General features: G+C 37.4%; 1 protein-coding gene across 1 annotated transcript in view; it reads left to right on the top strand.

Moving 5' to 3' along the window:
* MALRD1 (MAM and LDL receptor class A domain containing 1) overlaps positions 1-13,911 on the top strand; it is a 268,212-nt gene that overhangs the window by 245,036 nt on the left and 9,265 nt on the right. Inside the window, exons 36-37 of the mRNA XM_035545162.1 lie at positions 8,039-8,121; positions 8,213-8,303. Coding sequence (XP_035401055.1) covers positions 8,039-8,121; positions 8,213-8,303 — 174 coding nt within the window. The remainder of the gene's footprint in view (positions 1-8,038; positions 8,122-8,212; positions 8,304-13,911) is intronic.

Genomic DNA, 13,911 nt, shown 5'->3' with positions numbered 1-13,911 from the left:
CAGGCCCACCTCTCAAGCCTGTCCAGGCCCCTCCGGATGGCATCCCTTCCCTCAGCTTGTCAACCATACCACGCAGCTTGGTGTCATCAGCAAACTTGCTGAGGACACACTTGATTTCACTGTCCATGTCACTGACAAAGATGTTAAACAGTGCTGGTCCTCATACTGACCTTTGAGGAACACCACTCATTACTGATCTCCACTTGGACATTGCTGTTGACCACAACTCTTTTAGTGCGACCATCCAGCCAATTCCTTATACTCACCGAGTGATCCATCCATCAAATTCATGTCTCTCCAATCTAGAGACAAGGATACCATGAGGAACAGTGTCAAAATCCATCTCTGGATCTCAGGGATTCTTTGGTTGCCTCTCTAGCTGTGGTGTTTGAATGCTTGATTTGAAGCTCTTGACGTTCAAAGTTATCATCCACTTCACACATCTTTTCCAAGAGAGTTTTCTCCTTGTCCCACATGTCCTGTGATTTTAACCACAGAGGTAATCATGTGCCTCTTTGTTCCAGCTACAGTGAGCTGGCGAAAGTATTCATCATAAGTATGATATCTTCTGAGGCTATTACTGCAATTTTTGCTATTGGAATATTGTATATTTTGGATCAGCATTAAAGACTAATGAGAGAATATGATTATTTTTTATTTCTTTGAGTACATTGTTAATAACAGACAGTGCAAGTGGATAACTACCTTTCTGAGGTAGCGTTTACTTTTTCCTACAGTGGAATGAAGAATTGCTGTTTTCATCATACTCATAAACATCCAGTGAAGCTTATTTTGCATAATACTGACTGTAAAGACTAGTGAACAGAGAAGCTTCTTCTGCACTGATATAACAGAGGGACATAAAGTCTGTTTTCTGCAGAGAACTCTTTTTTTTCTTTTTCTTTTTTTCCCCTGTATCTTCTGTCACTTGTCCTGGAGCAGGTTGTACTCCAATAGGGATGGCACTGCTCCTGAATAATGTCAATGCTCATATATGTAATGATCCCCATGTTATGTATTATGAACATAGCAATGGCAAATCTGGGTTCACACAGAAGACACAGGCTTAATGCTTTGTAGCAGATTTATAAGTAAAAACAGTCTCTAGAGAATACTCCTAAAATAAGGAGTCATGCTACTTATTTTAATGTAGTCAAAAATATAAATATATTAATCTACATTTTACTGCCTTAATTTAAATACTGCTAATACCATGCATTAAATGGTTAGCTGACTAACTGTTGGTCACTCTGAATATACACATAACATAGCAGAGTAGGTTTTTTCTATGGCAAATGTTTCAGATAAAAATAAATAAAACAGATGTGTCTTGAAAGAGAGAAAAATTGTTTTTTGGCCAAGAGTTATTGATGGGAATGATGGAGAGACTTCTGGCAAGTAGAAATCGTTAATTCTGCACTTCCCATTCATTAACTGTTTTCTGTCAGTAACTGAGTGAGCTATGTTACTGACACTTGTAGACAAAAATAGAAACTAGTATTGTTTTTACATTTATCACATGCTAAGTTTATCTCACTCAAATCTACTTGTGAAATCTCTGTAGACAGAAGCAGATTTGGTCACTGTTGTTTGTCTAGCAGTTACTTTTTTTCTGTTTTGTCTCCATGGCTTGTTGAACAATTCCTTTTACACACGTGTGTAGATTTAAATAAATAGGTAGAAATAAAAATTCTGTAGGCATTTCCATGATCACAAATGATTAACTTTTCACGATATTTTTTGATGTTCAATCTGTGTATTAATGCAAACATTTAAAGGAGATTGCAATTAAATTATAAAATCTGAAGAAGTACAGAGAGAAGTGCAGAGGAGATGCTGAATGTATACTTAGTAATTAATGCAATTAATGCTTTGAATGCTGCTAGATTAACATCACCTATGATTTAATGCTTTTTTACCTTTTATACCAAGTGCAACATAAAATATGAGGACTCTTGGAAAAGGTGAAACCAATACAGTTTGTTTGCAGAAGTTAACATATTAAAAAAAATAAAATATGGAACACTGTTTTATACTAAACAACCTTAGTCATTGTAAAATATTAATAATTACTGTTGTGGGGAAAAAGAAAGCAAGCAAACAAACGAACAAATAGGCAAAAAAAAAAAAAAGAAAGAAAACAGATTTCAGCATTCAGTTTTTCACATGCTTCAAAGTCTTCTTTGAAAATACAGCTTGTTGGAACTTTCTCTTTCCAAGTTAACAAGGCACTTTGTTCATGCTTGCTGTTGGAGGTCATGGGCTTGGTTGCCTCCTGCCAAGGTTTCCTCCTGTCATTCACCACTATTCAAGACCCATGTGTAATACTGATGCATTAGAGCGGTAGAATTTTTTATCTATCTCACACTGAAGGAAATAATTGCACAAGTAAGGGATCAGATGTCAGTAGGAAAATAAGCAATCAAATCCACATCTGCATTTATTTTGAGTTTTGCATATGCTATCTATAATACAGCATAAAGTTTGATATTCTGAAATGCAGCACTATGTCAGCCAGACATGTTCTTGTAAATTAATCTTGTCCTGAATGAACATCAAAAACAACAAAAAATGTGTCCATTTTTCATTTTTTGAGTGAAATGAGGCATAACCCCAGGCACAGGATGCAGCAACACGAACAATGTTAAAGTTCATTCCTCTGCATCACCAATATCTGTATTAGGAAATGATGAGCTGGAAATTCTACAAGAAAACTTGGAAGGTTAACATTCTCTCCTGCAGGGTCACTTTCCTGTAAGAACTTGCTAATAGCAGAAGACATTTTGTCAGGCAGGATAGATTAGAATGTGCACTGAGATGGAAGGATTCAAATGCTATTTCATCTGTCTTTCTCTCCTGGCCTTCCTGTTTCAACTGTGAGGAGCTTCCTGTCTGAATGGATTGCAATGGCTATTTCAGATAAGCTTAAGACATGTAAAATATGTTGTTGCTAATTAGTCAAGATGTAATTAGTCCAAGGAAAATAATTGTACACAAATGATATAAAGTTTCAGCTTCACGGCTCAAACAGTGAACTCAGGTCCTTTTAAGAGTTGCCTGTCTTAAAAATAAAATAGCAGAAAATAATTATTAAGGAACCTCTTCAAAATTCCCATTACCCTGCTAATGAAAATTTAACGCATTGCCCAGAAGATACGGTTGATCTGTGCTCTGTAAGGTCCTTCCACCACATCATCATCCATGTACTCCCAGCTGCTCCCGTCAAACAGGAAGCTAATAGTGACTTTGAAGAAGCAACTTCTCTGCCTCCCAACTGAAAGTAAAGCACTGTAAATGCAGTCCTTGCACAGCAGTGAGTAGGTAATTAAGAGTGTTCTCTTCCATTAACTACACTTCAAGTGATCCCTCTCTTGGGTGTGTGCCACAGGCTGCTATGACCTACCTGGAGCTGTTAAAGTAATTAAAGTTCACTTCAGGATTTCATATGCCAAGCACAGCACAGCACAGCAGAAAGTTGAAGTTAGACTTAATGTCATATACAGCTGCCTACTATTATTACTGTTATTCACTAATGCAGCTTTGCAGTACCAGCCAAAGACCAAGTCTGGTGGTTGAGACTGTATTGTTATGAATGAAAAAGCATAGGAGTATATGTTCTGTGCCCTCAGTAGAAATATCTAAGGGGAACCTCTTCCTTGAAGTAATACCGTGTCTGGTTTGGAACTTGCCTTTCCCATTTTTTTTCCTGATATTTCTATTTGATTCCTTGCTGAAAAGGATGGCCTGCAATGGCTTCTGGATTTTGTTTTGAGAACATATAAATTCATGTCATCCTTGTGGAACTTTCTGGGGCCTCAGAGCAGGTGGGCTTGGCTAAATAAAGGTTCTTTCGTCTTTACATATAAGTTTGATGATTCACTGATGGTGCATTTTTATCGCTACAGTAAAATAGAATGTTATTATTGCTTCTCTTACTAATATTAATACTAATGTTATTGTGTCTGCAGCTGTTTGAGAACTCAGCAACACTGTGAAATGCTGTCAGGCATTCAGGACAAGTTCATCAAATGTTGCTTCTCTTCTCCTCTCCCTCTCTCATGTTCAGCTCAGCCAGATGTTAATCTAGCAGCTGCTAATGTTATCCAACTATTGTGTAGCAGAGATGATACACAGAGAATAAAATTATATATATGGTGGTATATCATTTGAAGACCTGTAAAATACTCTCATTGCTCTGGATTTCTTATCTAAATCTCCTGTTATCCTGTGTAAGGTAACATCTATAGTATTTATTCATTTTGCAATGAAATAACTGTAGTAACTTGTTTAGAATTATTTGTATTTTATTTTAAATTCAAGATCTAGAACTGTTATATCCTCTAATCTGAGTTATCAGCAGATTCTGGTGCCACTGAAAGTTTCATTCTATTTTCTCCCCTCAAGTTAGTGAGTAATAGTTCTGCCACAGTGATAGCACTGTAGTCAGCTATAGTTTCTACAGAGTAAGATAACCATAAAAGGATAAAAATCTTGTAAAACATCTATAAAACAATCTTGTTTGGGATATTTAATGCAAGTTCTCCCTGCTCTGTGCACAGAAATGCTTCGTTTCAGCAGAAGCCTCATGCAGCATCTGTATCAGCTGAGAGCCAAAGATGTTAATGAACAGGTTTTGTTTTGTTTTGTTTTGTTTTGTTTTGTTTTTCCCCAGCTTTACTGAAAGCTGTAGGCTTCTCAGCAAGCTGTAACTCTATATTTCTCTTGTTTCTTACTTGAGAAGATGTTTGCAAGTTTTGAATGAACAGCCAATTCTTAGAAAGAGTTGAATGGCTTTTCAAATTATAACTTGGATTTTTCTGATAATTTCTGATAATTTTATATTTTACCTCACTGGTGGGGTAATTGCTAATTTCCCTTTCCAAGGGTGCAAGTGAACAAATAAATATATGCATGAAGCTACAAGTGGAAAATCTTCACCAACCTATACACTCATTTTTTCAGGGTTTTTGTTCCTTAGCAATCCTTTTCCATCCTGTTTTTTGATAATTAGCTATATTGGCCTTACTACCTTCATTTTTTTCTTTGTCTTCTACCTCCTATAAATACTTACCACGCTTCGTGCCTCACAATATTTTTCCCTACCAATTTGTTTTTGAACTTGTCCAAATTACTTACCAAGTTTTAGAATACTATTCTTACCCCAACTTAATCCATTTTTCACCTTTTTTTTTAAATGCAGATATTGTTAGAGGACATTTGCTGTAACAACCTAGTTTCACATAGTGGAAAGTCATTTCACTGGCCAAAATTACACACGGATAGTCAGAAGTCAGTTACCTAGTTGGTATGTGCCATGAAACATAAAACCATTCTGTTAGGATTGAGGGATTTGGAGGGGAATAAGTAGCCAACATAAGTTAGTTGGTAGTTGATTATAAAAGATGTTTAAATGTATAAGAAGATAAATTTCCTGTAAAACTAAAAGGTGTTTGACATTTATCCATTATTCAAATACAGATGGCATGAATAAGTAGAAATATTTCATCATTAAATGGGAACATAATAGCACACGAAGATATAGTTAGTTATTACTAGGTAGTAGAATTTCACCATACTCTTACCAGTATAAATGGTTTATCAGAACCATGTCTTTGCAGCTCTGATGTGTGTCATGCCCCGGTGGCTGCAGTGCAGCAGATGTCACTTCTTTTGCCATATCTGAGTAGTGCTTGTGCACAGCTGCAAATCTGTTTTCTCTTTCTTTCTTTTACAGTCAAGTAAGTTCTGCAGTGACAAGAAAGAGGGCAATTTTGGTTAAAAGCATATCTAGCTCAGCAGAAAATCTGGCAAATGGGAAGAAAGGAAATTATACAATCGAGAGCAATCAGAAAATGATTTTGATGGGTGATTACCATCAGATTGCAATGTTTCTACATGGATCCACAGGGCTTGGTATGAGCCCAAGAGCAATTTCACATTTGTATAAAATCATCAGTCTGCATAAAAGAACAGCTTATGGATTACATGATTTTTTTGTAGTATCCTGAAGAAGAAGGAGGACTAAAGGGACCAGGTATTTTCAGTCACTGAGTACAATGGGTCTCCAGCACAGCTTGAGCTGTCAGCTGAAATTGTTCCACTTTTCCTTTAAAATGAATGTCAGAAGATACTACTGGCTCCAGTCTCTAATGCTAGGCTTCATTAGTATACCAGTTACTAACCTTGAACAAAGTAACTCATTAACCAGAGAAAACTCAGGTCTGTGGTAGAAGATGGATTAAACAAATCTTTGCTATCTGTGTCTGAGTAGGGCTGGTACTTTCCACACAGCATGGCCCCATAAGTCACAACAAATTCCACATCAGTTTCTTTTGGTCTTTGGTGAAGTCATCCTCCTCTAGTGATCCCTGAGACTAGGATATAAATCTGTGTTCTGACACAGCCTGATCCTTTCAGGATTCTCCAAAATTTCAGTGAGGCTTCAGACAGATGCTTTCTGCTCCTATCATGCTAACTGGCCTCTCCCTACATCCATCTGAACACACTCCATTGTTTTCCAGGAGAGTGGAAACACTCTCTCCAGAATGCCTCTCCATTCTTCCCCTCTCTCCAGAATGCCTCAGTTAACTCAGAGTGCAGCTGCTAGGATACAGCACATAGGCAATACCATGTACTAACCCATGACAAACAGCTCAGCATTCTTTCTCATGTGTTCAGATAAAACAACATTAATTTAAAGATTGAATTGTGTATAGAAGAAATTTCATATTATACATATAAGGGTAGGAGAGCAAATCACAGTTATAAAGTAAAATCACATCATAAAAATTGGTGACTATGAAAAAAATGTTGATATTACAGTGAGAAAGCTGCTCAATGTAAAATTCTCCCAAATTAATTGCTTGTGAAAGTGTAAAAAGAAGACATGAGAAGTGAAATTATTTTCCTATTCATGCAACATCAGTAGGACTGAAACTGGATTACTGCTGTCACTTCTTTCTTAAAAAAAAAAAAAATAAAAAAAAAAAATTGAGAAATTTTGGAGATCTTAAACCACCAGTCACTCAGATAATTGAAAAGCTGATAGAAGTTAACCCAGTGAGACAGTCACAGTGGGATTCAGATCATTAAATGTGATGCCTGAAATTTAGTTGTCAATACACTGCTATACCTCTACAGTGTAAAGAACCTCTGCTTTACAGTATAAAGTACCCATCACACTAATCTTGATTTGGGGTGTGTACGTATAGGTACCTACTGCAATTTGTGATTCCTTGGAGTACCCAGGAGAACTGTGTGGAGCAATCCAAATGGTGATATCTCACCAGAGGCAGCCGAGACCTGGGTCTCCAAGTTCTCTTTACCCTGATGGTGATGGACAAAATAAAAGCTACTAGCCCAAAGCTAGAACAAATAAAGAGAGAAATGTTACACACTTGGGCACTGTAATTAACTGTTATGCAACAACTGTAAAGCTTGTGTCAGTTTGGTTCCTTCAAATTAAGATTGCATTTGAATTAAACAGCAAATTTACTATAATTCGACATGGTTACAGTTGTTAGCTCAAACTGAGTATTTAGGTTTTGAAGAGACATTTGTTGAAGGGATATCATTTTTACAATAAAATAGAAAAACAAAAAAAGAGACAGATGGGGAGAGAAAACTTTCTCAACTCTAATTGTGTATCTTTCTCTGTACTAGGGTCCCAGATCCCCAGTTCAGAAATGTATTTAACCCTCACATGAGGGAAAGTAGGGAAATGAGAAATGAAACGAATCAGATTTATTTTGCTGTGGGATAACTATACTATGCCAACATGGGTAAAGAAGACAATTCTAGTCTTTGAATTTTGATGGATTTTATGTTTTGTTTTTGTTTGTTCGTTTTGTTTTTGTATGGGGAGGATTCTTTGTTTCATGTATTTCTAACTTAAATTTCATTCTATAAGTCTTTGTGACTCCCAATTGAGCTTTGGTCACTGGCAGAAAAGCTTGAAGGGATTTTTATTTCTTCTGTGCTCATCACAGTTTATGATCCTTGCTTCTCCCTTTTTCAGAAATTTTTGTTTTATTCACAGATGTGGAAAAGAATGGAAAGGAAACCGTTGTCACATACGTGCTAAGCCTCTTCAACCTCCAATTTCAAGTCTCCTTCGAAAAGGTGGGTCTGGAAAAAAAGAAATATCTTTCTATTCATCCTTCGAGTGTTTCCTTTTTCTTATTACCGCCTTTGATTGCTCTGATTTTTGCAGATATTTGGATTGGGTTGGGTATCGGTTTCTTGCTGATTAAAATTGCAGCTGCTGCCTTGTGTTTCCTATGGAAGAAGAAAGAGCCTGAAATGTAAGTGAAACTTTTATTTTGTGTAAAGCAGACACAAATGTGGCACAAAACAATGGCTAACTGCCCAGTCTCCTAGGTTTCAACTTTTAAATATCCCCACAGTCTGTGTGCCTTCATATGCAACACTAAACGTAAAACCTAGTTTTGCAACAACCTAGTTTTGATCTTAGTGGAACCCAGACTGGAAACAATGAGTTATAGCTTGACTTTTAGATTATTTTGAGTCAACTTTATATAATTATTCTTAAATTATAAAATTAATCCATCCTAAGAGCAGTAGCCCTGATTTTTGTACATGACGGTTAAATATGAAAAATATGATGTATTTGTGGTTTCTTGAAACCTCTGAGGCTAAATTAGTTTTTTTTAAGGCAGGCTCACAGCTCTTCCTGAAGCTACTGATTAAGAATTTTCCCTGGGGGAACATTTTTACCCTAAAGGAACAGTTTTGCCCTAAAGGAACGGTTTTGCCTTAAAGGAACAGTTTTGCCCTAAATATTTCAATACTTACAGACATCTGAGAACTCTCCCTTTACCTGTGATAACTGGATGGAGTAAGTGTTAGGTTATTTTCTCCACTTTAAAAGACTAGTGTTTTGTATAAAACTCTCTGATAAATTGAAAAAATACAAGCTGATAAACTGCAGAATCATGTGACCTTATCCACAAATCATTGTGTTTGTTTCCTCTCCTTTACTTCCTACAGGCACTCACAATCTGGTTTTCTGTTTGATTTTGTATTAGGCCTCTTAATCAGTGGTTCTTTGGATGTGCCTCACCAATGACATGTTATCTGTTCCTTCCACCCATTTCCTCTACCTCTTCATCTCACACCCATTGTCGAGTAATGCTGTCTTTCCCTGGCACCACTCCAGTACAGACTCTTGGCTTGTGGTTCAAGTACTGGTCTTACTCATGGTGAAGGAGAGCTCTAGATGGCAATTTTTCTTCCCAAATACATGTTTCTTCCATCCAGTATTATGCTTGCTATTAGTACAGTGCAAATATTAAGTAAATTTTCTTCTGACACCCCACTGCATAGAGATCATCTTTACTGAAGGAAAGAACAACAACAACAACAAAAAACAGCAAAATTGATGTTGTTTTATTTCAAAATTTATTTCAAGTGCTTTGGATGACATTACTGGTAGTACTGGTAAAGAGATCTCTCTTTATCCAGTTATTTGATTCCAGTTTATTTAAGACATACCCCTGACTGACAGTTCATTATTTCACAGATCCCTTATCTCTTAGCACTTCCTTCTCTGATAAGTTCTAGTTTCTCTCATCTTCCTAAGATAAATTTTTTTTCCTGTTTTTTATTTTCCTCTAACATTTGTATTTCTCTCTCTGCCTATCTCTTTATGTATTGTAGTAGATCCTTTTCCATCATCAGGTACCTACCTAACAGTGTCGTCCATTTCAGGAATTCCTGTAGTGAATTGCCTTTCGCATTTTTGTATTAGATTTCTCTCACCCCACATCTTTTTCTCCAGAATTCGTCTTCAAATATGTCTTTTTTCCTTTAAGCCTCTTCTTTGCTATAAATCTTTCTCTCTTTGGGGATGTTGTTATCTCCCAAATGATCTACTAAACTGTACAGGCTCCTGTCATGATGTTATTGCTGCTGACACCTTTCCTAACACCGCACGCTACCCCTGACAGATAGTTGTCTATAAACACAGAAGGAAAATGGGGAAGCAAGAACATTTAGTGGTTGTGCTACTGTTAATTGAGTGCATAGCTTCACCTACTTTCTTTATGTCTGCTTCGCCTTCTGTTAAGTGGGAATAATAGCATTGCCTTATCTTACTTCACAGAGGCTTTAAGAATTAATTCATTTCCATTTACACAACCTGCTAAAGTACACATATGGAAAAGCACCTCACAAGCGCAAGATAAGGTGTATTGCAAGAGCTGCTTGATTTTATTTTATTTTTTTCATAATTTTAATTAATATTTTTGCAAATAAAACTTGTTTTATTAATCATATTATTTTTCTTAAGCTACTTTTCTTGTGCTCTAAACACCTTCTTTTATGATTTTCTTTCATGAATGTTTGCTTAAGGTTTACTGCAGTGGCTTCTACTTCTCTTCCACCTTCATATCTGTATTCAGGGAATAATTTTTTTTTCTTTCTTGTAATTATATGCCCAAACAAACAAACAAACAGAAGCACCTAGAGAGGTGGGGATTCGGGTTTGTTTGTTTGCTTTTGTACATGAAAAGGTACCATGTTGCAACATGCCAAACATTTTAGACTCTTGTTAGGTATGAAATTAAACAGAGTTGAACAAAGATCTTCTCACTATTGCACTAAGGAAATATTAAAGCTCTGAAATGAAAAGAATCAGGTTAGATAGTTTACACAGCAGAGTTCATTCTGGTCTTGATTGTTTTCACTGGAGCTGCCAAAAAGGTAAGTTATAATGATGGAGATTTTAACCCATGGTACAAAATCTAAATGTATATGTTCATTGTTTTTAATTACAGTTGACTTAAAATGTTAGTTAAAATGCATTTTATAGTCTTCATCAAGAACTAATCTAACTACTGAATGATAATTTGATTGAAATTGTGAATTTGTGAATTTGTGAAAACAATTATATCTGAAACTTTGAATTTGAGAACATAAACTCATCCAGATGGTCTCTCCATCTTCAAGTACCTAGTAACTAGCATGATTTTGTATATAAAAATCATAGCTGGAAGCATAGCAGTAAATTAATGCAAGTTATTCCTTAACTACTTAATCAGCAATCAGCAGTGACTAGCCAAAATGTAGCCAGTGTTATAGTACTGCAGTTTGGATCTTTAAGATAAAGCTTTAGAATAAGAAGTGACTTGTGTTTGCATAAGGCTGGAAAATGTACAATGTGACAGCACCACACAGAGGCATGAGATTTTTCTCCTCATTTTTTTAAAGGCAATTTGATGAACTTGAGCCATTCAATTATGCACACGATGCTTTCCTACAACTCACTTTTGTTTCAAAGGTTTGTGTCCACTCTTAGACTTCCTTGGTCATGTTGTCTTCTTAAAGGTGTTAGGCATTAGAGGAACTCCATACTCTAAGGTTGCCTGCTTGGCCACTTTTTCACAATGAAGCTTTTGCACACTTGAGCAAAAGTTTACTGACTTTTGATAAATTCTTTTGCTAGCTATTTTTTAATAACTTCTGTAAGAGTCTTGTTTGTTCCTTCCTGCTATAGAACCACATGTGCAGGCATTTGTAGTGCTCCTCAAAGAAGCACACTAATGTATAGGTGCTAGCTCTCAGGACGTTTTTAAATGGAGTGCAAATCCATCTGTACCTCAAAGAAAATGGCACAGGAGTGTGCACAAGAGCTAGAGGAAAAGTTTTGGAGTCCAACAGAACTATTTTTTTTTCACTAGCAAACTAGCTAACAAGCAGAAGGGGTAGGCTGGTGACCCCTTAGTCACCTGCGGCCTTAGAAGGTGTTGCTAGCAGTGGTGAGAACCTGACAGTTACATTACATCCTTCTTTTCTTCACGGGAAAGAGTGTTAGTGGCTTATCCCCTCTCTCCAACCCAAAAAGTATGTTCTTTTCTTTCACTCTCTCCTTCTCCTCCTTCTTTAGCAAGAATTTCATCTCTGATCTGCAGGCTTTAAAATCTTCACTGCCTGAGTGGGAGTTACTGGAAGTCATCACATAAGTTTATTTACTAATGGACGAAAGCAGCCTGCCACATGGCTTGGCAGCAGTGGATTTCATTACCACAATGGCATTCAGATATGCAAGCAACTTCCCAGATCCCAGCTGGGGATATGTGAAACTTTTGTATAGACTACCCAAATTGGAGGAAGCTTATGTTTTCTCGCATTCCTGTACATGCTCCAGAGATGACGTGTTCTAGGTCAGAAGGGAAGGCTGCCAGTTACTTCACTCCTTCAGTGGCATCTGTCTCTATTGACCGAATAGAAACAAAACTTCACTTTGGCTTTTATTTATTGCAGCTGCCTTCTCATTTTGCTTTCAAGAACAAAACACACACACACACACACACACACAAAGAGACTCAAATGCCTTCTATCCAGCTAAGCTGTGTTTCTTTGCGATTGCCTACAATGCAGTCAATGTCTTTGGATCCTTTCAGCTTGTTTCTTTTCTATTCTTGATCCATGCCATCAGCTGCAATGCTAATGCACTAAAGTGCTTATATGTCAAAATGAGCAGGGAACACAAATTTTTCCAAAGAATACCCATACTATATTGTATCACGCAGGCAAGAGAGTGAAAAACAGCACCTTGGAGAAAGTATTTTAGAATGACAGAAAATCATGGGGAAATAGGACACACAAATGTCATCCTTCATCCTGTTACAGGAGGGACTCAAATACGTCACTTAAAGACCTCTAGCAACATGGATTTGATGGCCTCCTCAGGCAATCTTGGTACTACAGATAGAAAGTTAAAAAGTTTTTCTACCTGCTAAGATGTCTTTCTGCAATTTAAGTTCACTACCTCTTGTCCTTTTTGCCATGGAGATGTACAGATGAACATTCCCCTCCTCCCTGCAAAAATCTTGTTATGTACTTGAAGGCCAGTTTTATGGTCCTTACAGTCTGCTTTCTTTAGTCTAGGCAAGCTTGGTGCTTTCAGCCTTTCTTCACAGTTAAGGGTTCCTTACAAATATGAACATTCCCAGTTACTGTCCCCAGTACCCTCTCCAATTAGGCAAAAACTCCAGTTCTGGAAGTTTGATGTGGAGCAACAGATAGTGTATTCCAGGGAAGGTTTTCAAGGGACATCTGAATGACTGCCAGAGGTGGTTGCTGCTATACTTCTGTTCCTATGTTCCAAAGTGATAAACAGATGATAAGACAATTATTTCAGCATTTCTTTCAGTTGTTTTCCACTTGTGAACTAGAAGGGAGACAGATATTCTTTGTGTGGAATAAGAGAAAAAGGTATAGTTGTGAAGAAAAAAAGAGCCATATTTGTTATTTTATTAGTCTAATTTTTCTGTCCTAATCCATTCCCTCTGCAGAATATTTTTTCTGAAGCATAAAAAAGTGCTATAACAAGAGATATTCAGTTCTTTCTGCTGTTATTCAGAGTTTTTCTGAAATTTATATCTCATGGCCATCACACATAGGAAAGAAAGCAAAGAGACGCAGCTGGTCAGTGAACCCACCAGGGGTGGTGCCCCGCTAGACCTTCTCTTCACAAACAGAGAAGGACTGGTGGGAGATGTGGTGGTCGGAAACTGTCTTGGACAGAGTGACCACGAAATGGTAGAGTTCTCTATTCTTGGTGAGGCCAGGAAGGGGACCAGTAAAACTGCTGTATTGGACTTCCGGAGGGCTGACTTTGAGCTGCTTAGGACGCTGGTTGGCCGAGTCCCTTGGGAGGCGGTTCTGAAGGGCAGAGGAGTCCAGGAAGGCTGGGCGCTCCTCAAGAAGGAAATCTTAACGGCACAGGAGCGGTCCGTCCCCACGTGCCCAAAGACGAGCCGGCGTGGAAGAAGACCAGCCTGGCTCAACAGAGAGTTGCGGCTTGTGCTTAGCAGAAAAAAGAGGGTTTATAATCTTTGGAAAAAAGGGCGGGCCGCTGAGGAGGACTACAAGGATGTAGCGAGGCTG

This window comes from Cygnus atratus, chromosome 2 (genome assembly GCF_013377495.2).
Source record: "Cygnus atratus isolate AKBS03 ecotype Queensland, Australia chromosome 2, CAtr_DNAZoo_HiC_assembly, whole genome shotgun sequence".
Classification (NCBI taxonomy): Eukaryota; Metazoa; Chordata; class Aves; order Anseriformes; family Anatidae; genus Cygnus; species Cygnus atratus.
The sequence above is the reverse complement of the archived record's forward strand: the minus strand, read 5'-3'. Positions and strand labels throughout refer to the sequence as shown.